Source organism: Podarcis gaigeae (genome assembly GCF_964106915.1).
Source record: "Podarcis gaigeae genome assembly, chromosome: 17".
NCBI classification, from domain to species: domain Eukaryota; kingdom Metazoa; phylum Chordata; class Lepidosauria; order Squamata; family Lacertidae; genus Podarcis; species Podarcis gaigeae.
The window spans coordinates 9,888,731-9,912,610 of NC_139694.1; the positions used below are offsets into that span (position 1 = coordinate 9,888,731).

General features: G+C 45.0%; 1 protein-coding gene across 5 annotated transcripts in view; it reads right to left on the bottom strand.

Annotated features, from left to right (window-relative positions):
- Positions 1 to 3,008: 3,008 nt before the first annotated feature.
- CLCN1 (chloride voltage-gated channel 1) overlaps positions 3,009 to 23,880 on the bottom strand; it is a 111,745-nt gene continuing 90,873 nt past the window's right edge. For 3 of the 5 annotated variants that reach the window (XM_083718586.1, XM_083718584.1, XM_083718585.1), the window contains exons 17-23: positions 20,808 to 21,025; positions 20,392 to 20,497; positions 18,924 to 19,009; positions 18,254 to 18,292; positions 15,595 to 15,699; positions 14,008 to 14,094; positions 10,079 to 12,979 (exon numbers count right to left, since the gene is read on the bottom strand). In XM_083718586.1, coding sequence (XP_083574712.1) covers positions 12,560 to 12,979; positions 14,008 to 14,094; positions 15,595 to 15,699; positions 18,254 to 18,292; positions 18,924 to 19,009; positions 20,392 to 20,497; positions 20,808 to 21,025 — 1,061 coding nt within the window. In that variant the 3' untranslated portion in view covers positions 10,079 to 12,559. Of the gene's footprint in view, positions 12,980 to 14,007; positions 14,095 to 15,594; positions 15,700 to 18,253; positions 18,293 to 18,923; positions 19,010 to 20,391; positions 20,498 to 20,807; positions 21,026 to 23,880 lie in introns of all 5 variants that reach the window. The other 2 variants (XR_014559328.1, XR_014559329.1) reach the window with 1 other exon arrangement.

Sequence of the window (23,880 nt, forward strand, 5' to 3'; positions counted from 1 at the left end):
AGCCAAATTCAGAGAGAATAGTCAGCAAAAGCACTTGTGGCCCCCTAAAGATTAAGCCACGTGTCTCGTGGCATCAGCTGAAATGGATGAGGGCAGCTCAAAAGCAATTCCTGACGGATCGGATCGTCATTAGCAGCAGATGTCCTGAAGGAGCTGTTAAGATAAACCGGGACTCCATGTGGCGAGGTTAGAGCGGTGTCCTCAAACGTAAGTAAGCCGCAGTAAAGTGGTAGGTAGAAAAATTGCTCTCAGCATTATCAGAGAAGCGGCAGATAGGAGAGCGTAATGAACCCCCCTCCGCCACTCCGCCACCTCCCCTCAGGATGTTTTCTCCATTACCTCAATTTATTTCTGAACATGAAGCATTGCTGAGAGAAAAGCGGCTGGGGCAGGAGCAGAGTTTTTGCAAGGAGAAAGTGGCAGCACTTGTGTTCCTGTGTTTTGAAGGGCCCCCCATCTAGGTCGAAGGGTGCCATGTTTCTTGACTCTCACTGATTATAAATTAATATCTGCATGTGCAGTAATGGGTCCCCCCCTCCTGTATTTTGCTATGGTACCTGAGTAATGTACATGTAGCACATCTGAACTGCACATGCATTTATTTATTTTTAGTTGCTTGGTCTCTCCAAATACACGTGAGTAGTGAAGAGGATCTGGTCTCCAAGGCCAGCTTGGAAACCACACAGTTCTAATATATGGCCCATGGCAAATGTATTTTGTACTCCCATATGGCTTATGTAAATTGATCAGCAGTGGGCTTTAAGCAGTGGATGTTAAACACAATGAGTGAATGGTCTTTGGTTTGTAGAGTAACATCAGTAGAATTAACCATTGTGTGCTCATGCACAAGACGTTGTTACGAGGTGCCTGGAGGCTTATGCACAAAATTACTGATTTACCGGTATATCCCTTTTCCACATAGAGGGACTATCTTTGAAATAATTAGAAATAAAAAAAAGGTAAAGGTACCCCTGCCCGTACGGGCCAGTCGTGTCCGACTCTAGGGTTGTGCGCCCATCTCACTTAAGAGGCCGGGGGCCAGCGCTGTCCGGAGACACTTCCGGGTCACGTGGCCAGCGTGACAAAGCTGCTCTGGCGAGCCGGCACCAGCGCAGCACACGGAAACGCTGTTTACCTTCCCGCTATAAAAAGGTACCTATTTATCTACTTGCACTTAGGGGTGCTTTCGAACTGCTAGGTGGGCAGGAGCTGGGACCGAAAGACGGGAGCTCATCCCGCCGCGGGGATTCGAACCGCCGACCATGCGATCGGCAAGCCAGTAATGAGGTGAAATCTGGCTCTGCATTTTCATGGCCCGGCTGTTTGGTTTCAGCCCATTATAAGCCTTAAAAAAAAAAAAATGCCGCTTACTCCCTTCGTAGGAATGCAAAAGTACCATTTAGCAGAGCCTAGAAGACAAAGGCTAGCATATCTGTATGACTACATAATCCACTCTGTTGCAATATCATAATGCTCACTTGGCTACATTGGCTATATAGTTTTATTTCAATTTTTTGCTTCAGTTTTAGAAAATTTGCTTGAATGGGTAGCGAAATCACTGCCAGAGCATTGTGGAAGGGTAGCTTTGTAAAATGTCTGTTGTCGAGAGCCCTGGTGCCTTCAGAGTTTGGAGCCCCAGGTTAGAGACCTATGGTTCTTCCTCCCCCCACCCCCCAGCCATGAACCTTATCTCACCATCCGCATTGCTGGAAGAGCAGTAAAGCAGACTAGGAGTGGAGCATGGGTTTCAGATCACACCAAGCCTCTTGTGGGCTCTTAAAGCAGCCACAGATAATCAGGCACCTATCTAGCCTTGCTGGGTGCTGGCACTGGGCATAGTTAACTAAGAAATTTAGGAATAAATTCATTTTTTAAAAAGAACCAATTTCTGTCCTTGAAGCCTGGGGGTCAAATTAAAGGTGATGTTTATTTAGGTTCTTTGAATTTGATGAGGCTGCTGCTGGGAGAGGTACTTAGCCTTTCAAATTGACCCAGCTATGAGGGGAGAAAATATGTCGAGTCTTCAGGTTTAAAAAGAGTCTTATCCCTTGTGAGGGGAGAAGCAGATGGGTGGAGTGTTTTGTTTTTAGAAAACTAGCAGCCTGCAGAGAAAGGGTTAAGTCAACTCCCTCCACCCTATGGCTCAAATAAAAATTTGGAGCGCTCTGCAGCTGCACTAAAGGAAATAAACAAGACGAAGGTATTTTATTATGCCTCCTTCATCAAACCTACTTTAGGCCTGAGTGCAATGCATCCATCATTCATGATCCTCCATTTCTCATCTGGTAGTGTGTTGTTCAGCAGCACCTGCTGTCTCTGTTTCCTTCCTAAGTAAGGCATGCGGTTAAACCAACATAGTCATACATCCTGCTACCAATGGGCGGGCACAGCCACGGTGGCTTGAAAACCTTAGGAATTCACTTTGTAGAATATGTAAGACTTTCCCCAAGTGCTCAGAATAATTCATGTACAACCTCTGCTTTGTAAGACTTCAACAAATTATCTGGGTGGCTTGCATAAGGTGACTTGCATGGTTAGAATACCAAGTAGCCAAAGTGCATAAGGAATTCATACCTTATATATATATACCTTAGTATAGGCAGCATACAGCAGAGTTGAAATCAAATTAGAAGAAAAATACAACAAAAGACTGGAAAAACAAAAACAGAATTGGCTTGAAGCTAGAATGACCTTAAGGCAGGTGCCAAGCAAGCCTCTCTAAGGAGAACATTTTCGCCGCCATCATGAAAAACCTGTAAGTTAGACAAGTATGTCTTGGCCTCATTTCATCACTGGAGCAGACGATGCTGTGAGGATAGCAACTCAACCAAATGCTGTTGAACATAGAAAGCAGAGTCTCCAGCTGTTGTTGGACTACAACTCCCACAAGCCCCAGCTAGCAGGACCAGTGTTTGGGGATGATGGGAACTGTAGTCCAGAAACAGCTAGAGGTCCAAGTTTGGGAAACGCTGCTATTCAGGATGGAGAGGGTGGCATCTTGGTTTATTTCCCCCTTACCAAACAGCTGATCAGGGTGGTTTCTGGGAAGCTTTTCTACACAAGTTCCATTAAAATGAGCCAGTGCATAATGGATCTTCTTCACTTCAATGGAGCTTGTTTTGTGCTGTTTTAATGAATTGCACTTTATGGGTTTCCAGGTATGGTCTGAAAGCACATGAAGCCATCTCCTTGTTGAAGCTAAACAGGTCTGGGTCTGAGCAATGCCAGGATGCCAGGCTATCTGGGAACCACAAATATAATGCCTTGTGTTCAGTGATGAACACAAGAAAGAAGGGGTATAGGTGTAAGAAAAGAAATAAATAAGATACGTTAGTGGGAGGGTGTCATTTGGTTTTTTTCCAACGCAGTCCTATCTTAGACTGGCCTAGAGTGAAAATAATTTTCTGTAGTTGTTGGACAGCCTCTAAAGCAAGAAGTGTTGTACAACCAGCCATTGTGGCCCATAAACCAGTTTGTTGTGGAAGGGAAAGTTGGACGTTGGCTTGTGCCTCTGTTTACCATCCTTTCTCTGGTTACTTTGATAAGATTGAAGTCTGAGTCTCAGGTAGCCAAGCCGTGGCTGAGCTGGTGCCCTCATTTTAGGGTTTTGTGGTCATGTAACAAATAGGTGGTAAGACGGCAGATGGAGGTAGGTGATTTGGTGGCAAAAGGAGTGAAATTCTGTAGCCGTTTCCCACCTGAATGTCACCTTTCCATGCATCAAATCAGCTCCAGCACCAGACATTTTGCTGCAGCCTTGCTCTGGGTCTTCCTTTAATTTCATATGCAGGAGAGAGGGATACGTATTCCTGAACATCCACTTACCCAAGACCTTATTTCTGTTTTCTAAAAAAGAAGAAGCATGAAATGCTTAGGAGAAGTTTTTATTGTATCTATACAAGGAAAGAGCTCTTTGTTTAATGGTGGCATAACCCTTGACTTGTAAGCAAGGTGAGACCAATTCATATAAAAGCCATGGGAGTGGGAAATGATTGAAGTGAGAAGGAAACAAGCAAGTATTTCTACCCTCTCCTCCCAAAACTGGTTTCCCTCCAGCTGTTTTCTCCTTGCAATGCTTGCATGGTCTCAAGACCCTGCAGGGAGTGACATGGCAGAGTAAAACGGGGGGGGGGGAGAGAGAGAGAGAGAGAGAGAGAGAAAGAAAGAAAGAAAGAAAGAAAGAAAGAAAGAAAGAAAGAGAAAGAAAGAAAGAAAGAAAAGCACTGGAAGTGTTTAATCCACTCTGGTCTGAACGCTCCTCCAGATAAAATAGAGTACTAGATGTGAGGGTGAAGGGTTCTAACTTAGACTTCTCCCCAACATAGGTTTTCCATGTGCAAGGAAGTTTTTGTATGTAAGAGCGTTCATTTGCGTGGACCCACAGTTGCAGCCTGAAGTGGTACAGTCCATATGCAGAGCTATCCCTTCAGGGCTAAAAAGAAAGAAAAAGGGCTTTCGTGTTCTCTGAAATGGGTTCCGCTTTCTTTCCACACGTTCCAGGCCAGGCTTACCCGAACCCTTTTTCCGCAGGCATCTCTTCAGATCCAGAATGCCTTTTCCTTAAAGTCTACAACCGCCTATGTCTGGGTTTTGTCCAAAAGTCCATTTGAGCAACCTCTGCTCCGATTCCTTCTGTTGTTTCCAGAAACCATGCTATGTGTGAGACAGAAACAATTTTGTGAATATAAGCTACTATCCTTTAATATTTATCTGGTTCATTTGGTGCTGTGCATGAAGTGGTGGAATCCTTGGGGTCCTCCCAGCTACAAAATGAGCCTCAAAAATAATTTTGCAATGAGCAAATTCTTTTTTTTTTAACAGCTATTTTCAGGGGTGGGCAGGGGGGGGGGGTACTACAGATTATAAGGGTTGTGTGCAAGGGAGCAATGGGGACTGATCTACTAAAGCACGTTTAAAAGTTACCAAAGGTTGGGGGCTTAAGTTTGGGTAGTTTTTTAAATATATATATATATGAATTGCATCAGGAGATTACGAGGAGAGGGGCAGCTCTAAGTCCTTTTCCTGCTCTGAATTTCTGAAAAAGGGGTGAAGCGTAGAATCTTCCCATCCTTTACGGATGACATTTATTGAGGTCTGTGACTTTTCAGGGAGAAAGGAGGGTAATAGGGAAGAGCAGGACAAGACATGGGTCTACAGTTGTAACCCTCTCACCACTACCGACACCCCTTCTGTCTAGGGGAGGGGGAAGCCCCCTACCAGACAAGCAAGCAAACAACAAACAAAAAACAGATTTGCCTTTGGTCTTCCAGCTCCAAAATGTCTTTGCTTGAAACTTTTTTGCTGGTTATTCTGCGCATGTTTTGATAATGTGACTTATGAGAATTATATCTTCTATAAATATATATATATATATACCATATATATAAATATATATATGTAACTATACAAATAGATATAAAAACTATATGGCGACCATGCCTGGTTGTGGTTCACACCCACCGAGGATGAGGGAACATGGCCTGGAAGGGCATGTATGAACCTCGTGAAGTTATTGTTATTAAACAGCACGTGGTTTGGCCATTGTGGTTGGTGGAAGTGTGTTTTATTTCCATGCGGGAGGTCTTACCAGATGCACTGAGCGTATTCTGAAAGGGAGGAGGCGGGTGTGGCGATCACACAGGGTCCCCGGACGTTTCACCATCTATTGATCCCTGTGCCACCACTTTATTTCTCGCTGCCACCACCCAGGCCCTACCTGGTACAATACTGAGTCCAGGCAGGGTTAAATTGGAACATAAACTTCTGTTTATTTATTGCAGTTTAACAAGCGTGTGGTTTCATAAACCAGTATTGGTCAATTACAAACATGGGGTGCCTGTCCAGACCTATAACTTCCATTCCCTGCTCTCACTCACTAAACCACCTCTCAGATATTTACTTGTCTTCCTAGCCCCTAACTGTTCCTGACTCAGCTTATTTCTCTACACTAACTCAACCTACCCACAAACTCTATCCCAATTCACTCCCACTCCAACCAACCACCCAACTCCCAACAAACTCCTCAACGAACTCCTCCTCCGCCCCTCCCAGAGCTGGTTTTATAGTCCCTCTGACTCCACCCCCTGGGTTCTGATTGGGTAGCCTGTTTAACTATTTCACCTCCATCACTCTCATAAGTTAACGTCACAGCGGGGAGCAGGAGAAAAGGATGGGAAAATGTGACTGGGCTGAAAAAGAACCTAATATATAAAGCCCACCCACCCACACTTCCACAAAAGCTCTCGTTTTGTGTAGACAAAGTATTGCTTTTCTCCACCGAGTTAGAAAAATGGCACTGTGGTATTCCCAGTTCATGTCTGGCACATATTACTACCTTTTTGATTTGCAGAACACTGGCCATCTCTAGGTCACCAAATGGCGGCAAACGCCACCCAAAAGGGCAGCCATGTTTCTCCCCTCCTCCATAAGGTCTGTAGAACTTGCCTTAGTTCATGTCACAATTTCACGCATTTCCCTGCCAGTAGAGCACGAGACTTAATCCTAGGGTTGTGGGTTCAAGCCCCACGTTCGGTGAAAGAGTCCTGCATTGCGAGGGGTTGGACTAGATGACCCTCGTGGCCCCATCCGACTGTACGATTCTATGAAAAGCCCATTATGGTGTTGGGGGTGGTGGGAAAGATAGCAAGGAGATAATGATGGCATAACCCGAGGTAGCGCCCACTAGAATTTATGGAGGAGGAATGGGCTGGGAAATGGACTCACGGTTGCGATTTCTGACAGCGAGTGCATCTACAGCAGCTGTTCCCATCCTGGTGCCCTCCAACTGCTTGAGACTACAGATCCCATCAGCACCAGGTCAGGAAAGGTTGGTTTATAGTGATGATGTTTTGGGGGCTTGGGCTGTGTCTTTGCATTGGCCAAGCTCCCAAGCAGCTAAAAGATGTAGTATATTCAGCCAGACGACGCAGTGTATATTTTAAAATAAGACAAAGTTTAATGTTTCTGTTCTTTAACTTTACATACATGGTTAGACGTTAGGATTTTCATTTTTGGGCTCCCCCTTCTATCGATGGAGATGATGCTCAGACACTGCCTGATACTAATGAAAGGTAATTATGACCTGTTTGCCAGAAAACAGCCTTTTTGACAGTGGAGGTCCTGGCCTGACCCAACGAGCCTTGTAACTTCCTTGCCCTGGCCCCTCCCCTGCCTCAGAATGACATTCCATTACAGTCACCTTATATATGAAACATTGGGGATGGGGGGATCGATCCATGAAAGAATGCGGCATGACCCAGAAGAGGAGTACAGTTCTAAGAGCCAAGATCAAGAGGCAAACAAAAACAGAGAGCAACAACTTCCAAGAAGCACACTTCTCCTCCATGCTAACCGAGACCTGTGTTGTCAGTGAAGACACCTTCCATCCACACATGTGAGCAAGACCATTATCAGAAGAATTTTTTCCCCACCAACTCCAAGGTACTGGACATTTTATGTATCCCCGACACAATAATAATAATATACCACTTGTTGAGATTGTTGGCCTAGAAACCAATAACCCAACCTAAAAAGCTATGGGTTCATCCCAGACCCTTCAAAACGTAGGGAAGATGTTTGTTGACACACACAAAATACAAGCAAAAAGTAACATACATAATATTCTTGCTGTCCTGTTTTGGTTTCTTTTTAAATCCTGCTTTATACCTTATTGACCTGTGTCTGGGCTGTACAATTTCACACTGCTGACCCTTCAGAAAGGAGTGCTCGATAGCTTTACCTAGGAAATCCAGTATGCAGGGACATTCAGTTCTGTAAGTCCCCACCCTCTCCTGCAGCTGAAAGCAGTGAGACATACACATGGGCTGATGCTGTCCATGAGAACCAGGCCATATTCTGTTTGGGGGTTGTTTGTTTTTGTTTTTTAAGTAAAACGTCCAAGTGCTGTCACTGTGTTCACAGAATATGTATCTTAACATTTGTATGTATTAATAAATATATTTTCTACGTGTCGTCGTAACTTGGATGCATATTTTGACAATATTTATTTATTGTATGGATCTCTGTGCTGCTGTAAATGTTCAAGCTGGCTCACATTAGTATAGCTGGGCCTAAGCCAAAATTGTTACCATTCCCCAAGGTGTGCATATATGCAGCTGCCTGTGGGTTTGTCTTAGCTTTCCACTAGGAGCTTGCAAAAGCTTTCAAAATTCCCATAGGACTCAGCGTTTGAGATGCTGGCCTAATTCTTACAGTGGCAGTAGCCCTGCATCTGGACTGTAACACCTGCCTGACACTGAGTTTTCTATGTGAGAAGAACTTTGGGATGGAGGAGAATTCAAATTATTATTATTATTATTATTATTATTATTATTATTATTATTATTTACTATTTATACCCCACCCATCTAGCTGGGCAGCCCCAGCCACTCTGGGCGGCTTCCAACCAAATATTAAAATACAGCAATACAACAAACATTAAAAGCTTCCCTAAGCAGGGCTGCCTTCAAATGTCTTTTAAAAGTTTGATAGCTGTTCTTTTTGACATCTAGTGGGAGGGCGTTCCACAGGGTGGGCGCCACTACCGAGAAGGCCCTCTGCCTGGTTCCCTGTAACTTGGCTTCTCGCAGTGAGGGAACCGACAGAAGGCTCTCGGCTCTGGACCTCACTGTCCGATGGAGGTGGAGACGCTCCTTCAGATATACAGTGATACCTCGGGTTACATACGCTTCAGGTTAAAGACACTTCAGGTTACAGACTCCACTAATCCAGAAATAGTACCTCAGGTTAAGAACTATGCTTCAAGATGAGAACAGAAATTGTGCTCCGGTGGCATGGCAGCAACAGGAGGCCCCATTAGCTAAAGTGGTGCTTCAGGTTAAGAACAGTTTCAGGTTAAGAACAGACCTCCGGAACGAATTAAGTACTTAACCCGAGGTACCACTGTACTGGACTGAGGCCATTTAGGGCTTTCCAACACATGAACTTCCACATGCAGTCTGAAAGGCTGCTGCCCAGAAGCAGGCTCACTGCTTCAAGAACTAGGCCTCTAAAGGCAGATGAGAGGCAAGTATAAGAGGAATAAAAATAGTTTTTGCTGTTGACTCACTGTGCCATGTTTACCGCTTGGCAGGCACTATGCAGTTCTTGCCTTCCATATCCACAGTTGAAAACTCTGCAGAGCACTGAAGTGCATGCAGATGGCAAACAAAATGAGCACGTTTGGCAGCAGACCTGCTTCTCTTTCCCCACATATTTTGGAATCTGCCTAGAGCTCAGAACTCTCTAACCTTGAAATCTGCCCAGAACCACATGTTTAAATAACCAGGTTAATTTAAGGGTACCAGACATCCCTGTTTCCTGGGGACAGTCCCCAGATTTATACATCAGTCCCCATACAAAATCCGTTGAAGTTGAAAAGTGTCCCCGGATTCATTGAAAAAAATCTGGTAACCTTAGGTTTATTATTATTATTATTATTATTATTATTATTATTATTATTATTATTAGATCACTATCCCCTTTGAGATGAATGCATATGTCAGAATCCCCATTCCATGCACACTCCTCTTTAACAGCAGTGAATGTGTCACCAACAGGTTGCTTAAATGTTAAGATGCAGCTGACCTGTCATTAATCCTGTGTCTACACCCTCGGGCCTGACCACATGGGGATTTTGTGTGTGACCGAGCATACTGATTCAATACATCCAGTTTTGCCACAAGCTCCCTGGGAACTGAGATGCTGCTCATATAATAGAACAGGTGAATTGCTGGCAAAAGACAGTGAGCTGTACCAAAGCGCTGTCCAAAATGGTTCTGATGGAGTTGGGGTAGGTAGACACCTGATGTCAAGCTTAGCTACCAAACCCAGCACGGACAGGATTGCCACCATCTTTCCGCAGAAGGGCTCCTAACAACTGCATGGCAGACAAACTCAGTAGGTGATTTGTTTCCTAGTGGTTACTGAATTTCCAAGTAGCATGCAGCTGTTGAAAATATGCCCACACACCCTCAAATGTGCCATTTCTGAGCCTAAGAAACTACCATCACATGAGTGTATTCATAAATGTCCTTCCAGTGTTTTCTCCATGTGTATGAGACAGCTTTCGGGCTGGTGATTTCTGCTTGTAATAACTTTGTTTTTATTTCCTCATGGAACTGTCCAAGAGGGCTGGAGAATTCTAAAAACGGTAAACATTGCATGTCATCAATTTCACATAAGCAGGGCAGGCACTTTACTCCTCCAGGTGGTATTCACCTGCATGTGCAAGAAATGCCAGTGCAGATCCTCCTCTCTGGTAAGCCAAGGCTTGCTCAGGAGTAGGAGCAGGAACAACTGAGACCACTTCACAGACAGTGGCTGAGGAGCTTTGTCGAAGCTGCGTGGAGGCATTTGAGGGTTGAGCAAAGGCAGATCTAGGGGAGCACAACCAGTTCAGGTGCAGAGTTTTTGGGGTGCCGCAGCTGCGAAGTCCAACGGAAGGTGCTAGATTTTGACATTGCACAGACAGCATATACTGGTGTAGAAGCGTCCACAAAAATGCTAACCCTAATGTACAAAACGCATTGCATTAGGGAAAATTGCATACAAAAAGGTATGTATATTAGAAATTGGCCCTAAAGTGTTGATGAATTTTAACGAGGGCTTTATTATTTTAAAAAAAGAAAGAAACTGATGTGGTGAACTGAAATTAGCACGGGAAAAAGGAGAAACCAAGAGAAACCAAAATTGACTGATTCACCCACCCTAATGGAGCAGCGAGGGAACTGGAGTGCAGGATTGGAAGACACAGCTAGGACAAAACTGTGTTTTTAATGGCAAGCTCAAAAGACAGGCATTTTCCTCTCTTTTAGATACTACCGTCAGCCGTCATTCTCTCCCAGGAAATGTCATTGCAGATGGTTCATAATAGAATGTTCAGCACCTTTGCCAAACTTTAAGTTTTGGGGAGAAGCCATGGCTGTTAAACTGGTAGAAAGCCTATAGGCAACTGTAATAGAGGTGTGCTCACAGAAGCAGCAACTGTTTCTTCCTCCACTTGCTGACTCTTATCACAACGGTTTCTTCACAGGAATTCTAGTGATTAAGACAACTGCTTTGCATAAGTGTCCATCATGTCATGATAAAAACGTAAAAAAACCCCCAACCATTTAAGACTATGTGCTACCTTGCTCAAACTTTCGCCTCGCTAATGATCAGAAAACTTCAGAATACTACCCTTTCTGGTTGTATCATTTTCTTACAGCCTTCAGATAAAGCTGCAGCCATTATGTTTGCCAGAGAAGGCTGCACAGGTCTCCCTAGCTGGGTGGGAAGCTATATGGGAGCAATGCGCTGTGCATATGCTCATTTCTCTAATCCAGCAGATGTGGTGGTGGTGGTGGCTGAATTTGTTTTTATTAATAGATTTTCTGGGGTTGAGGTGGGGGCACTAATTTATTGGGTTTCAGGGAGCCAGATTAATTCCCCTTCTTCCCACTCAGCAACCCAAAGCAGGATTTTAAAAGACTTCTGCAAACAGAGCCCTGGTTGTGTTACATTTCCTAGAGTGAGTCAGGGCGCTGAGTCTTTCCTTCATTTAATTTTCACATCTCCAAGAAATATACAAAACAAGTGATCAAGCTGAAGAAGAAGAAGAAGTTTGGATTTGATATCCCGCCTTTCACTCCCTTTAAGGAGTCTCAAAGCGGCTAACATTCTCCTTTCCCTTCCTCCCCCACAACAAACACTCTGTGAGGTGAGTGGGGCTGAGAGACTTCAAAGAAGTGTGACTGGCCCAAGGTCACCTAGCAGCTGCATGTGGAGGAGCGGGGAAGCGAACCCGGTTCCCCAGATTACGAGGCTACCGCTCTTAACCACTACACCACACTGGCTCTCTGCCTTCCTACTGCTGCCTTCTTTTTCTCTAGCGGGTGTGGTAGAGATACTCTTCTCTACACATACTGAGCTTGGCCTTTAAATTCCATAACACATCCTGACCTGAGCCGCACAGTTGAGTGGGATATATTGGGGAAATGTTGTGATTTCCGGATGGGAACATTGGACAAGGATGGGTCCGGAAAAGCAGCAAAAAACACATGTGGCTTAAAGCTGCAATTCTCAGGAGAGGGGTTTCTGAGATGTGCAAAGTGGTAAAGACGAGACAGTTTCAGTCCGGGAGCACGAAGGGAAGGGCACCACCGCATAAATTCTCCACTTATGGGCCTGTTGACAACCTGGGTTGCATTCTTTTCACAGCCAGTCTGGGTTAAATCCTTTGTCTACTTCCTCTCTAAGCTAAGTATTTCATAAAGCAAGGTGAGGAAAATGTTGGTGGCCGTGTCATTTAGGCTAAAGAGAAGTTTCTACACAGCCTGCCATGACCATTTCTCCACAGGGGATGGAGCCCTATGGAATGCCTAACACAGCATGGTAATCAAAGTACACCCCACCCCACTGATAGTGGCAGAAGGAAGAGTCAGCCCACGTAGCCAAGGCTCTCCAGTGCAAATTACCATCCATTAGTGCCAGAGAAGCTGCCCACAGGCCTTTCCTTGAAGCGCAAGTATGGCAGGAGTAGCTTGGGTGAAGGGGCAAGGCGGGTGCCTCCTCTGTACAATTATAGTGGCACGTCATCGTCGTCATCCTCAGACACGTCTGTGGGGCGCAGGTTGAGGTCCTTCAGGATGCCTGAGATGTTCTCAGCAGCTGGGCCAGAAAGCTCCAGTTCCTCCAGTTCCATATCAGCCACTGAGGCAGAGCGCACCACCGCCTTCCCTCCACTGGGGGCAGAAGAGGGTGACGGGAAGGGAGAGCCAGGGGCTACCGGGCTCTCTGTCCCTGAGTCTACTGCGGTACTGCTGGGAGCTGCTGCTGCCGCCACCGCTGCCGCTGCATCACTGTCATGCTTGCTCCACATCTGTGCAGTCCACTTGGCCTGCTCCTTGCCACCCGCCGTCTGGGTAGTGTCACGGAAGCTGGCCAGGGGAGGACGAAGGCGAACACCAGAGCTTGTGGTGCCCTCAATCGCTTTCTGGAGCTGAGAGTTACAGAGAGGGAATGAACAGATACACTACCACCACCAAAGAAACAAGTCTACAGTTGTTCAGGAGACCTGGAAATCTCCGCCAACATTCACTGAGTGCCTGACGTCTCCTTGGCAGGTGGGGGTGGGTATGGCTATAAATGAGTCCATCTTGAATCAAAATATCAGAAAATATCCATGCAAAGGATACTAGGTCTCAATTTGCGGAATCTCAATAGAAATACTTGACCATATCTACACCACAGATAGCAGTGGTTTGAGCAGACTTTGCATCATCCCAGGGAACCCTGACAATGACAATTCTACTCAGGGCCTAAAGGTAAAGGTTAAAGGACCCCTGACAGTTAAGTCCAGTTGTGGACCACTCTGGGGTTGCGGCACTCACCTCGCTTTACAGGCTGAGGGAGCCGGCATTTGTCCGCAGGCTGTTTTTCCGGGTCATGTGGCCAGCATGACTAAGCCGCTTCTGGTGCAACAGAACACCGAAACCAGAGCAGCGCACAGAAACGCTGTTTACCTTCCCACCAGAGTGGTACCTATTTATCTACTTTTTGGCATGCTTTTGAACTGCTAGGTTGGTAGGAGCTGGGACCAAGCAACAGGAGCTCACCCCGTAACAGGGATTTGAACCACCAACCTTCTGATCGGCAAGCCCGAGAGGCTCAGGGGTTTAGACCACAGCGCCACCTGCACCCATACATGCAGGGCCTAGAAGCCTTTAATAAAAAATCATCAGCACCATCACTAAGCTAACATCCCACTAGTGGGGCAACTGTGAGATAAAACCAGCAGGAACTCGCTGGAACTGAGTTTCTAGAAAAATAGCAGTGGATAAAACCAGTGTTAATGTACAAACATGGCAAGACTGCCCTGATCATACCTCTCTTTAAAACTATTTGTCTGCCTTGAATCGTAGTGGCTGAATCTTTTACTCCTCTAGGCAAGAGCCAACTGGCATTGGACAATGCAATGACTATCTGAGACTGATCAAAGGAATACAAAGGTAGCAAAGTTAAATTTACCTCTTCCAGGGCAATCACACCTCTCAGCTTCCCCATACTGGTTACATAGGCATGGCTGAGTCCCAGCAATGAAAACAAGGTGTGTGTCTGTGCGAAGGGAGAGATAAGACAGTTTCTATCACTGAGAAAAAAGAACAGGCCGGTCATTGTAGATTCATGGAGAATCTGAATCGGACGTGGTGGATTTTGTTGCACCCAAGTCCAGAAGAGAAAATTCGGCAAAGCCAAGAGATGAAATCTTCGTGCTTGGACCTGAACCATTAATGGTGCAGATCCCACCTACTGTAATGTTTTGTTGGTGTTGAGAAGAAATTGTGGCAAGTCCACTGGTATTAAGCATAACATACTGAAATTCATGTAGCGTAAGAACCATAACTACAGAAACTGAATTACAGATTATGTTTTTGTCTGAATGAACCTGATGAGCAGTTCTGTACTTCATGTGACCCTCCAAGCTCAACCCAAGTCACTGTTGGCTTGTCAGGGGCTTGAGAACCTTTTGTGTCTGCCCCACCTCCCCCATAATTGCAAGCAGCATAAACAGACAAATGGCACCACACAAGTTGGGTGACCCACCAAAGTTTCAACAAACCCAGGGCTTTTTTTCAGGGGGAACTCATTGGAACTCTCAGGTGGGTGCCATTGCCATTCTATGAGAAAGAGAGAGGCGTTCATGGTGAGTTCCGGCACCTATTTTTCTAGAAAAATAGCACTGAACAAACCTCATTTATGGAGCTCACGTGAAACTAGAAAAACCCTAAAGTTCTCAAATACCGTATTTTTTGCTCTATAAGACTCACTTTTTCCCTCCTAAAAAGTAAGGGAAAATGTGTGTGCGTCTTACGGAGCGAATGCAGGCTGCGCAGCTATCCCAGAAGCCAGAACAGCAAGAGGGATTGCTGCTTTCACTGCGCAGCGATCCCTCTTGCTGTTCTGGCTTCTGAGATTCAGAATATTTTTTTCTTGTTTTCCTCCTCCAAAAACTAGGTGTGTCTTGTGGTCTGGTGTGTCCTATAGAGCAAAAAATATGGTACCTGGCAGCTCACAGTAGACAGTTGATGATAGCTGTGCTCCACTTAGGAATCACAAGTTGTCCAGCTTATGGTCAGGAATGGCTGTGCATTCCAGGGGAGGTGGAAAGGGAGGAGAACTGATGAGGCATGGAGACATGGCTTTGTGTCTGTAAAATCATGGCATAGGCCCTACAACAGGAAGGTCTGAGCAGTGGCGTAGCGTGGGTTGTCAGCACCCGGGGCAAGGCAAGCAATTTGTGCCCCCTAACCCGTGGATTTGTGCCCCTAACCCTAACCCCCAGATGTTGCGCCCGGTGCGGCCAGCCCCCCCTGCACCCCCCATGCTACGCCACTGGGTCTGAGAGTTTTGTCTCTTGCATATGTGAAAAAGTAGCAGCAAGTAACCCCAATCTCAGCAATTCTTGGCTTTGTGACTATGAAATACAGTTTTGACCAAGAGTCGGGGGGGCGGGGGAAATAGACAAGATTGGAAAGCAAGAGGAGGGCTGGGGACTGGGGGGGCTGGCCAAAGATGGCGGTGGAAGACAGAAAGGGACGGGGCAGCGGCACTCACCTTGTGCAAGGATGTCCTCTCCACCAGCTGAAAGGGCGAGGGGTCTATGCGGCAGCTGTTGAAGCACACGTTTTTCTCTAGCTCCTCCTGCTCCCAAGCTTCTATCTGACACAGGAAAGATGCATTCACACACAGAGGTTGCACTCACTCCTATCTTTTCCCAGGCTGCTGCTGCTGCTGCCACCACCACCCATATCCCGTAGACCATATATGCTCTACCTTCCTTGGGCCATTTCAGACAGGTTCCTCAAACAACTTTCCCTGCACTTAGTGCCCTGGAAGCCTGCCTGAAACCATTTCTAATGGGGATTGAGTTCTCCTTATTTCCCGTCTTCCTTGCAAGTCTTTCCTACCCCTTTCATCCTTGTTGTCTCTTGTTCTTGGAACTCCTTGGAACTTTCCCTCTTTCCAGCCGACCTTTTCCATAAAGTCTATGGGTTTAACTCATTACTCCTCATCCCCTACTGAAACTAATTCTTCTTTGGAGATCACTCATAGCCGAGTAAAATTGGCTATGAGTTGGATAAACTGACAAGAAAGGTCAGATATCTACGAGATCAAAAGTTTATCGAGGACTGGGGAAAGTTGGTGGATTATTGGGAAGGTATAAGTGATAGAGAAATAACGTTAGTGGCATTTAAAGAAGCTCTGTAAAAGTCGAAGAAATATTGCAAAAAAGAAAAACAGGATTAAAAGGTACACTAAAAAGCAATAGTGAATTTAAGAAATGTGTATTTAAAAATTAAATTCGGATGATTATCGGAGAGGTTGAAGGAAGTCCAAAGTGAAAAATTTGTCAAAACTGAATTGTGATGTATTATGTATTTTTATGTGAAAATTAATAAAAATTTATTATAAAAAAAGAAAGAAACTAATTCTTCTTTGGAGACCACTCATAGCCGAGTAAAATTGTCTTCCATAAACACGGTCTTAACAGTGAGTCCGTAAGTGACTGTGGAGGCCAATTCTGGTTCCACATGTCCTTCCACAGTGGGAACACAGGTTTCCGGGTGGGAGTTGAGGGTTTGCCAAGTGTGCCTTCCTCTTAGCATGATTCTCTCTTTTGTCCTGAGTTCGAGTGTCTTCAAAGCCCATGACACCTTTGGTAAAGGCTGTTCTCCAGTTGGAGCGCTCTCAGGCCAGTGTTTCCCAGTTGTCGGTGCTTATACTACATTTTTAAAGATTTGCCTTAAGAGAGTCCTCACTGAAACTAATAAGTTTCCTGCCTTGAATTCTGAGCACTGCAATTTGTTATGGATTACTGGGAATTGTAGCTTTATGAGGGATAAACTACAGTTCCCACCTGAATTCTTTTGAGGGGGGAAATGTTCTTTGAAGGTATAGCGTGTGCACAGCTCAAGTTTGTCCTGGGTCAGACTAGAAATCAAAGTAGCAATTTAGACCTTGTGTCCTCAGCAATATGCCACTTTAGCAAATAATGAGAGAAGTTATAGACCCTAAGCTGGTCTATGACCATAATAAAGATTTGATTTGATTTGTTATAGACCTTTCTCTTAGGACATTATTGGCACACGAATGAAGAGTTAATGTTCTAGGCTGCAATCCTGTTCATGGCTATGTGGGACTGATGGGGTTTAAGAAGCAACAGGGATTAAAATAGTTTCATTTCCTTTTTTGCAAATTAATTTTGAAAGGATCTGTCTCCCTAAACCTTGCTGACAATCTCTCTTAGAATCCACTCACCCAAAAATATCTGAGACAGTTCTCTTAGTTCACATCTAGGGCTGCGTACGCAATTTACCTTTTTATTTACTTTTTAATATTTTTTATTAAATTTTACATAATTTTATCATCAATGTATCAGAAAAAGAAAAGAAACAATACTATTCCCAAATCTCCCCCACCCCTCGTGACTTCCCTCAACTCCCTCTTCTGTTTCTTACATATTAACTTCTCCTGCTTGTTTGGTATTCTAACTTTAAAAGTCTTTAAAATAGTTATTATTGTTCTCTTGATATTTTAACATCATTGTTATTAGGGAAGCTTTTAATGTTTAATAGGTTATTGTATTTTAATATTCTGTTGGAAGCCGCCCACAGTGGCTGGAGAAACCCAGCCAGATGGGCGGGGTATAAATAATAAATTGTTGTTGTTGTTGTTATATTTTCTGTATCTATCTTGGTAAAGTGTTTAATTTAAATCTACTAGTGAGTCCATTTCACCGCATTGTTTCCATAGGTGTAACATAAATGGTTCCAAATCTTTCTTAAAGTCTCTATTGTCCTTATCTGGAAGTCTTTCAGTTAACTTTGCCATTTTAGCATATTCCATCATTTACACAGTTTGCCTTTAAAACACATTTCCCGCCTCAAAGAATTCTGCTTTAGAGGCAGAGCAGAAGCTTCAATATGTGTAGCTGACCTGAATGCATATATGCGTCCTCCTACTTTCACCTCCATCTTGCTCTCTCTAGGTTACATTTTAGATTGTAAGCTACCTGGGACAGGAAGCTACTTACTGTTCATTGCTATGTAAGGCACAAAAGCCCCAACTTCTTGCCAACTGAGAAAGGGGGCAAATCTTGCCATTTCTTTCCAAAGCAATCCCATGATTGGTCCATGGCATCTCCTGACATGGAAATGGCAGCCTGGTCAGTTCTCCCCACCCCCCTGCCCCTCTCTTATGCTTCAAAACATACCTCTTCTGGCTTCATTGGGTCTTCAAACTCTGGGGACTCCTGGTGGGAACAGAAAATAAATCCCAAGATTAGATCAAGTATTGAATACACATCAGTTTCTCAGGATAGGAGAAATGCAGTATCTTCCTTAATAAGCCTCCGGGTTTTCTTATTTTTATTCATTTTCTTTACATAGTACAAATATGTAGAATGTTGATGTGAGTTTTAATCCGGTTTTAGGTCATCAAGGATTTATTTATTTATTTTTAAATGTTTTTCAATGTTTTATGGTTAGGTTCTTTTTTATTTTATGACATAACAAACAAATAAATAGTGCCTGTCCCACCCACCTGGATATAACGGCACAAAGGCCTCAACACAGATATAAAGCCCAAAATGCAAATTATATACCTGTGAGGTGAAACTGTCTGCAATCCAATAGTACAAAAGCAAAACAGAAGAAACACAACAGGGACCAAAAGGCAGTTTTATATCAATCAAATGTTTTAAAAGGCTTCCCGCCACCGCTACCGTTTTGTTCACACCCCTGGACCAACCAGTTCGTCATTTTGAGGTGTCCTCCCTCTCATTACATTACATTACTTTACTTCTCCATTTTCAACCCAACAAATGCTCCTGTCTTAGAAGCCAGCAGCCCCTGCTTTCCAGTCAGGCACAAAGGCCTCCTCACCTGCTCAGCCATCTCTTGCTGATGTGGAGGGTGGTAAAGGCACAGGAGATACCGCACCAGTCTCCTCAAGCGCCAGAATCTCCGTCCTGTAGGAAGTAAGACCAGAGAAAGGAATGTGTGGTCCCTCTACCTACTCCATAATCTAGACCAGGGGTCAGCAACCTCAGACCATGAGGTGGGCCGGACTATATATATAATTCCTATGCCCCACAAATAACCCAGAGATGCATTTTAAATAAAAGCACACATTCTACTCATGTAGAAACACCAGGCAGGCCCCACAAATAACTCAGAGATGCATTTTAAATAAAAGGACACATTCTAAAAACACGCTGATTCCCAGACCATCTGTGGGCCAGATTCAGAAGGCGATTGGGCTGCATCCGGCCCACGGGCCTTAGATTACCTACCCCTGATCTAGACCAACAAACAAATATACACAGTTACTGAATGCTAACTTGAGAGAGCTTGGCCAATTCTCTTTTATTTCTGACGGGGGAAAGAAATTGCACAAGCCATTGCAGAAAATAATGTCAGATGTTCCATACAGTAGGACAATAAAGGCTTGTTCACACAAAGGTGAACATCCCCTGATGACTCAACACCTGGTGGCTCACAACAACTGAATTTGTGAAAAGCGTTGTGCTTGGGGTTGATGTATACTGGGATGGAATTTCCATAACACCTCAGCTAAGAAAGGGGGTAAGGCCAAGTAGGGCTTTCTTCCCTTTCCCCAGGGACTCAGCTACACTTGTCAATTATATCATTATAACTATGTTATAAACATATACACCAGATGGCTCTGTAGAGCAGTGATCCGTCACCAATGGAATTTTGCATTGAGAGCTTTTATAGCGTTTTTTCCCCTATAGCATTGTATTTTAATTAGTACAGATCCAGCCCAGCAAACATGTGGCCTGGCAGCTAGTTGTCTAAACCACAGGGATTATCAAAGAAAGAGGATAGGAAGCAACATGACTGAATTTGTGAAACAACAGAAATCATGTAGCAGCATGAAGGGAAGCCTTGGCAGCAGAGGTGACCAAACTATGGGGCTTCCTGTATCTTCACTCCTGTTTTCCTCCAAGTGAGCAAAGATGAGTTGATGACGGGACTCGTGATCCACTCTGTAGCATCACACTTGCGGTCTCTATTCCCCTCCCCTCCCATAGATTAGAACAGACGGGCAAGGGCAGTCAAGCTTCCAAGTGCTGACTGGAGTGGCCACCAGCTTTGAGGGTTTTAAAAGAAGATTAGACATAGATTAGACATTAGAAGTCATAGAGCAATACCACAGAAGGGGAGAGTGCTCTTGCGCTTGGGTCTGGCTTGCTTGGTTTCCCATAGCTGTCTGGTTGGTCCCTGTAAGAACAGGATGCTGGACTACATGGGCCACTGGCCTCATCCTGCAGACTCCTCTTACACTCTTCTGTCCCACCCCAAGACAACAGGGTATGTATTTCTGTACCTGGAGTTTCCTGAGGGGTTGGTGACTCTGGCAATGGCTTGTGAGGAGCCACTGGGCCATTGGGTGGTTCTGAGAAACTGCTGATGAAAGCAGGCTGTTGTGGAAGCTGCAGGAGAAAGGACCAGGTGTTAACTTGAAATATTTTTCATCTATTTTGCAACTTTCCCAAATACTCTTTGCCTACATTATTGCAGCAATCTCTGCGTTAATCTCTCCAAACATGTATTACAAGCAAAGTATAACTTATGTTGAATGAGAAGGTTCCTCATATGTGAATTCTCAACAGGTGAGATTTTAACCAGAGGTTTCGAGGTCCAAATCTCATTTTCTTATAACAATGCTACTCTTCTCCCCCCCCTTTCCTTCTTCCCACTCCTGTTCCTTCTTTCACTCTCCTCCTGGGCTCTGTTCCTCACCTTTTCCTTCACTACCTCGGGCTTCTCTTCTTCATCCTCATCCTCATCCACAAAAGCAAACGATTCGTGCTTCCACCTGTGCCCATCATATGGTGTCTCGGCCAGTTTCTGCTGCTGTGTTTCCCTGGCCAAGCGCAGACGGCGCTCAGTGCTGAGGTGCCTGAGCAGAAGGGCCTGGAGCTCTGGCCGCTCCACAGAGCCCAGCAGGATCATGGACTCTACAGGAGGAGAGGGAAAGAACGAAAGCAGGTAAGGCCAAGTAGGGCTTTCTTCCCTTTTCCCAGGGACTCAGCTACACTTGTCAATTATATCATTATAACTATGTTATAAGCATGTACATGTGCTCTGTAGAGCAGTGATCCGTCACCAATGGAATTTTGCATTGAGACCTTTTACAGCGTTTTTTTTCCTATAGCGTTTTTTTTTAATCAATACAGATCTAGCCCAGCACACATGTGGCCTGGCAGCTAGTTGTCTAAACCACAGGGATTATCAAAAGAGGAAGGCCCCAAGTTGGCTGCTGAGTCAACTGGACCGTCAAACAGGGGCGGAGGAAGGTGGGTGTGGACAACCCTGGGTGTCACCACTGAGGGGAGTGACAAAATGCCGGGCGGCACTCACTGCAGGGCTGCAGCGTGCCCGAGCCACGCGTTTCTCCTAGGAGAGATATGGTGGCTTGGGTGCACGCAGGCTCCGCGCTGCCCAAATGGTCTGCCCACTGCCTCCCCCCCAGTTTTAGGGCAGCTGAGTGGGAAAAGGCAGGCAGACTCTGGAGGCCCTGTGGTGTGCCCCACTCCTATGGGCGGCTCACACCACCCCAGGCACCCAAGTGGCTTCCTCCGCTGCTGCCGTCAAACCCATATGAGGAAGACAAGGTCTCTCTAGAATGAGCCATGGGTCCTGACATGCATTTTGTCTAGAAAGACCAAGAACCAGGCTCTAGTCATGCAGCAAACAAGGTGCCACTGAAGCAGAGATTGCCAGCATGGTCAAACTGCCAGTCTCATCAGCCCCACCAAGTACAACTAGGGATAGTGAAAACTTTAGCCAAACATGGGGAGAGCTCAAAGTTGGCTGCTACTGCTCTAAAGGCTGGATCATACTCTAGTCCCCACCCTCTGCAACAGGCCAGTTCTATGTAGACTCAAAGGCAGAGAAATCTCCACTTAGTATCTCTAGGAATGCCACTTCAAGGAGGGTGACCATCTCTGCAAGTTCTAGAGCACTAGTCTTTTTGAAAAAAAGAATAGTGTGTTCAGAGGAGCTCTAGTGTCTCTTGGAAGCTTATATTTGGCTCCTCGATGAGAAAACCAGGAATAGTAGACATGTTTTCATAAAAGATAACTTCCCTATCTTTACTAGGTTTCATCCTTTGCAATATGTGGTGGCAGAGAAGTGTTAGTTGCATTCTAGGGCTCTCGGGCCCATTCTCCGTTCATGTGGGGTAAAAGAAAAGACTCAACAGGGCTCTAGCCAGTTTCCTGCAAAAGAACGCAATTGTATTGCATAGAACATGCCCCAGAATCCTCTCTGCAAACTTCTGGAGTCCCTTGGATGCAGAAAGTGTTCTCTGAAGGTAGAACGTTTGGGAAACGCTGTCCTAGAGACCTGACAGAATCAAAGCCATTTTTGATAGGAAAAGGTGGCGCCCAAGGTTATTTAAATCTTTGGTCCGGAGCCAGTATGTGGTGGTATAATTTTCCACTTGGGAAGTTCTGCAAGGTCCTGGTTTTCTTAGTCAGAGCTCGTTGCAGCCAAACAACCTGCTTCTGGCTCTCATCCTAGCTCTCAAACACATGCCTAACCACACTGCTGTCCCTCTAGAAATATACTCATTTTTCTCCTGTGCCTCCTCCTTCTTCACAAACAGTATGAGGTTTTCACACACAGCAGCAGCAGTTGAGCCCACTCTGTATCTGACACCAGCCTGTTGAAGCCTCCTCTTCCACAGAAAGCACCGGTCCATCGAGCCAAGTGGTTGGTGGCCAATTCCTGCTGTTCATGCCTTCTGTTGCAGTTTCGCTCTTCTCCTGCCAAGTTCTCTGAGCAGATTCCTCAACCCTCTCCACCAGTCATAACTCACAGAATTGTACAAGGCATCAGAAGTGACAAAGGCATTCACATGACTTATTATTGGGCAGGTGTTCAGGGTTGGTTGTTGTTTTTTTTAGTATACCTGAGACCAGTTGTGGTGGGATTTTTACCTTTTCAAGACCAGAAAATACACGTAGATTATTTTCAAGACAGTTTCACCCTGGAGGCATAGAACCTACAAACTAGACTTGGGAAAGTCTTGGCCCTCTAGGACTAGCTTGGGAAACCATTCATGAGCAAATACCGAAAAGACTTTGGAGAATTAGTAGAACATCAACAGGAAGAGGTGGAAGAGGGCGAAAGAGAAGAAAGTGCAGAAGGAGAGGAGATAGGCAGAGAAAGGAGGAAGTAAGGAGGAAGGGAGAAGGAGGGAGGGAGGGAGGGAGGGATAAGAGGAGAAGAAGTTATAAAAGTAAAGAGGGTAAAAAGTTAAAGTTAGAATATAGGAGGATGGTAGGGGAAGAGTAAAGAGAAGGAGAAAGGGTGGATTTGAAAGTACTATCATGGAACAAAAATGGTTTGAATATTAAAAGCAAAGAGAAACAAAATAGCACATACTTTAACAAAAACTAGATGTTATTTGTCTACAGGAAACACACGTAAAGAGACAAGACAGACGTTTATTGGTAAACAAAGGGTTGAGCCAAGAATTCATTTCATCAGATCACAAGTCTTCTTCAGGCCATGTCCCCCAAAATAAATAAAATACCAACAGGGGATCAAAAATAATAATCCATTGAAAACCAGAGTTGTGTTTAAACAAAAAGTGAGAATGAAACCATGTGGATAGTTTGGCTTAGTGCTAATTGAGTTTTCCTCTGCCCACCAACAATATGTTATCATGCCAAGGAACTGATCAGGAATTCAGTTCTTAGGGTTTGCTGAGCACCAAAGTGCTTGGAAACTTTGGGGGGCGGGGGGGCGGGACGGATGTGAGCTACCTCTGAACTCATCAGTGGGTCTGGTCTCTCGCCCATCT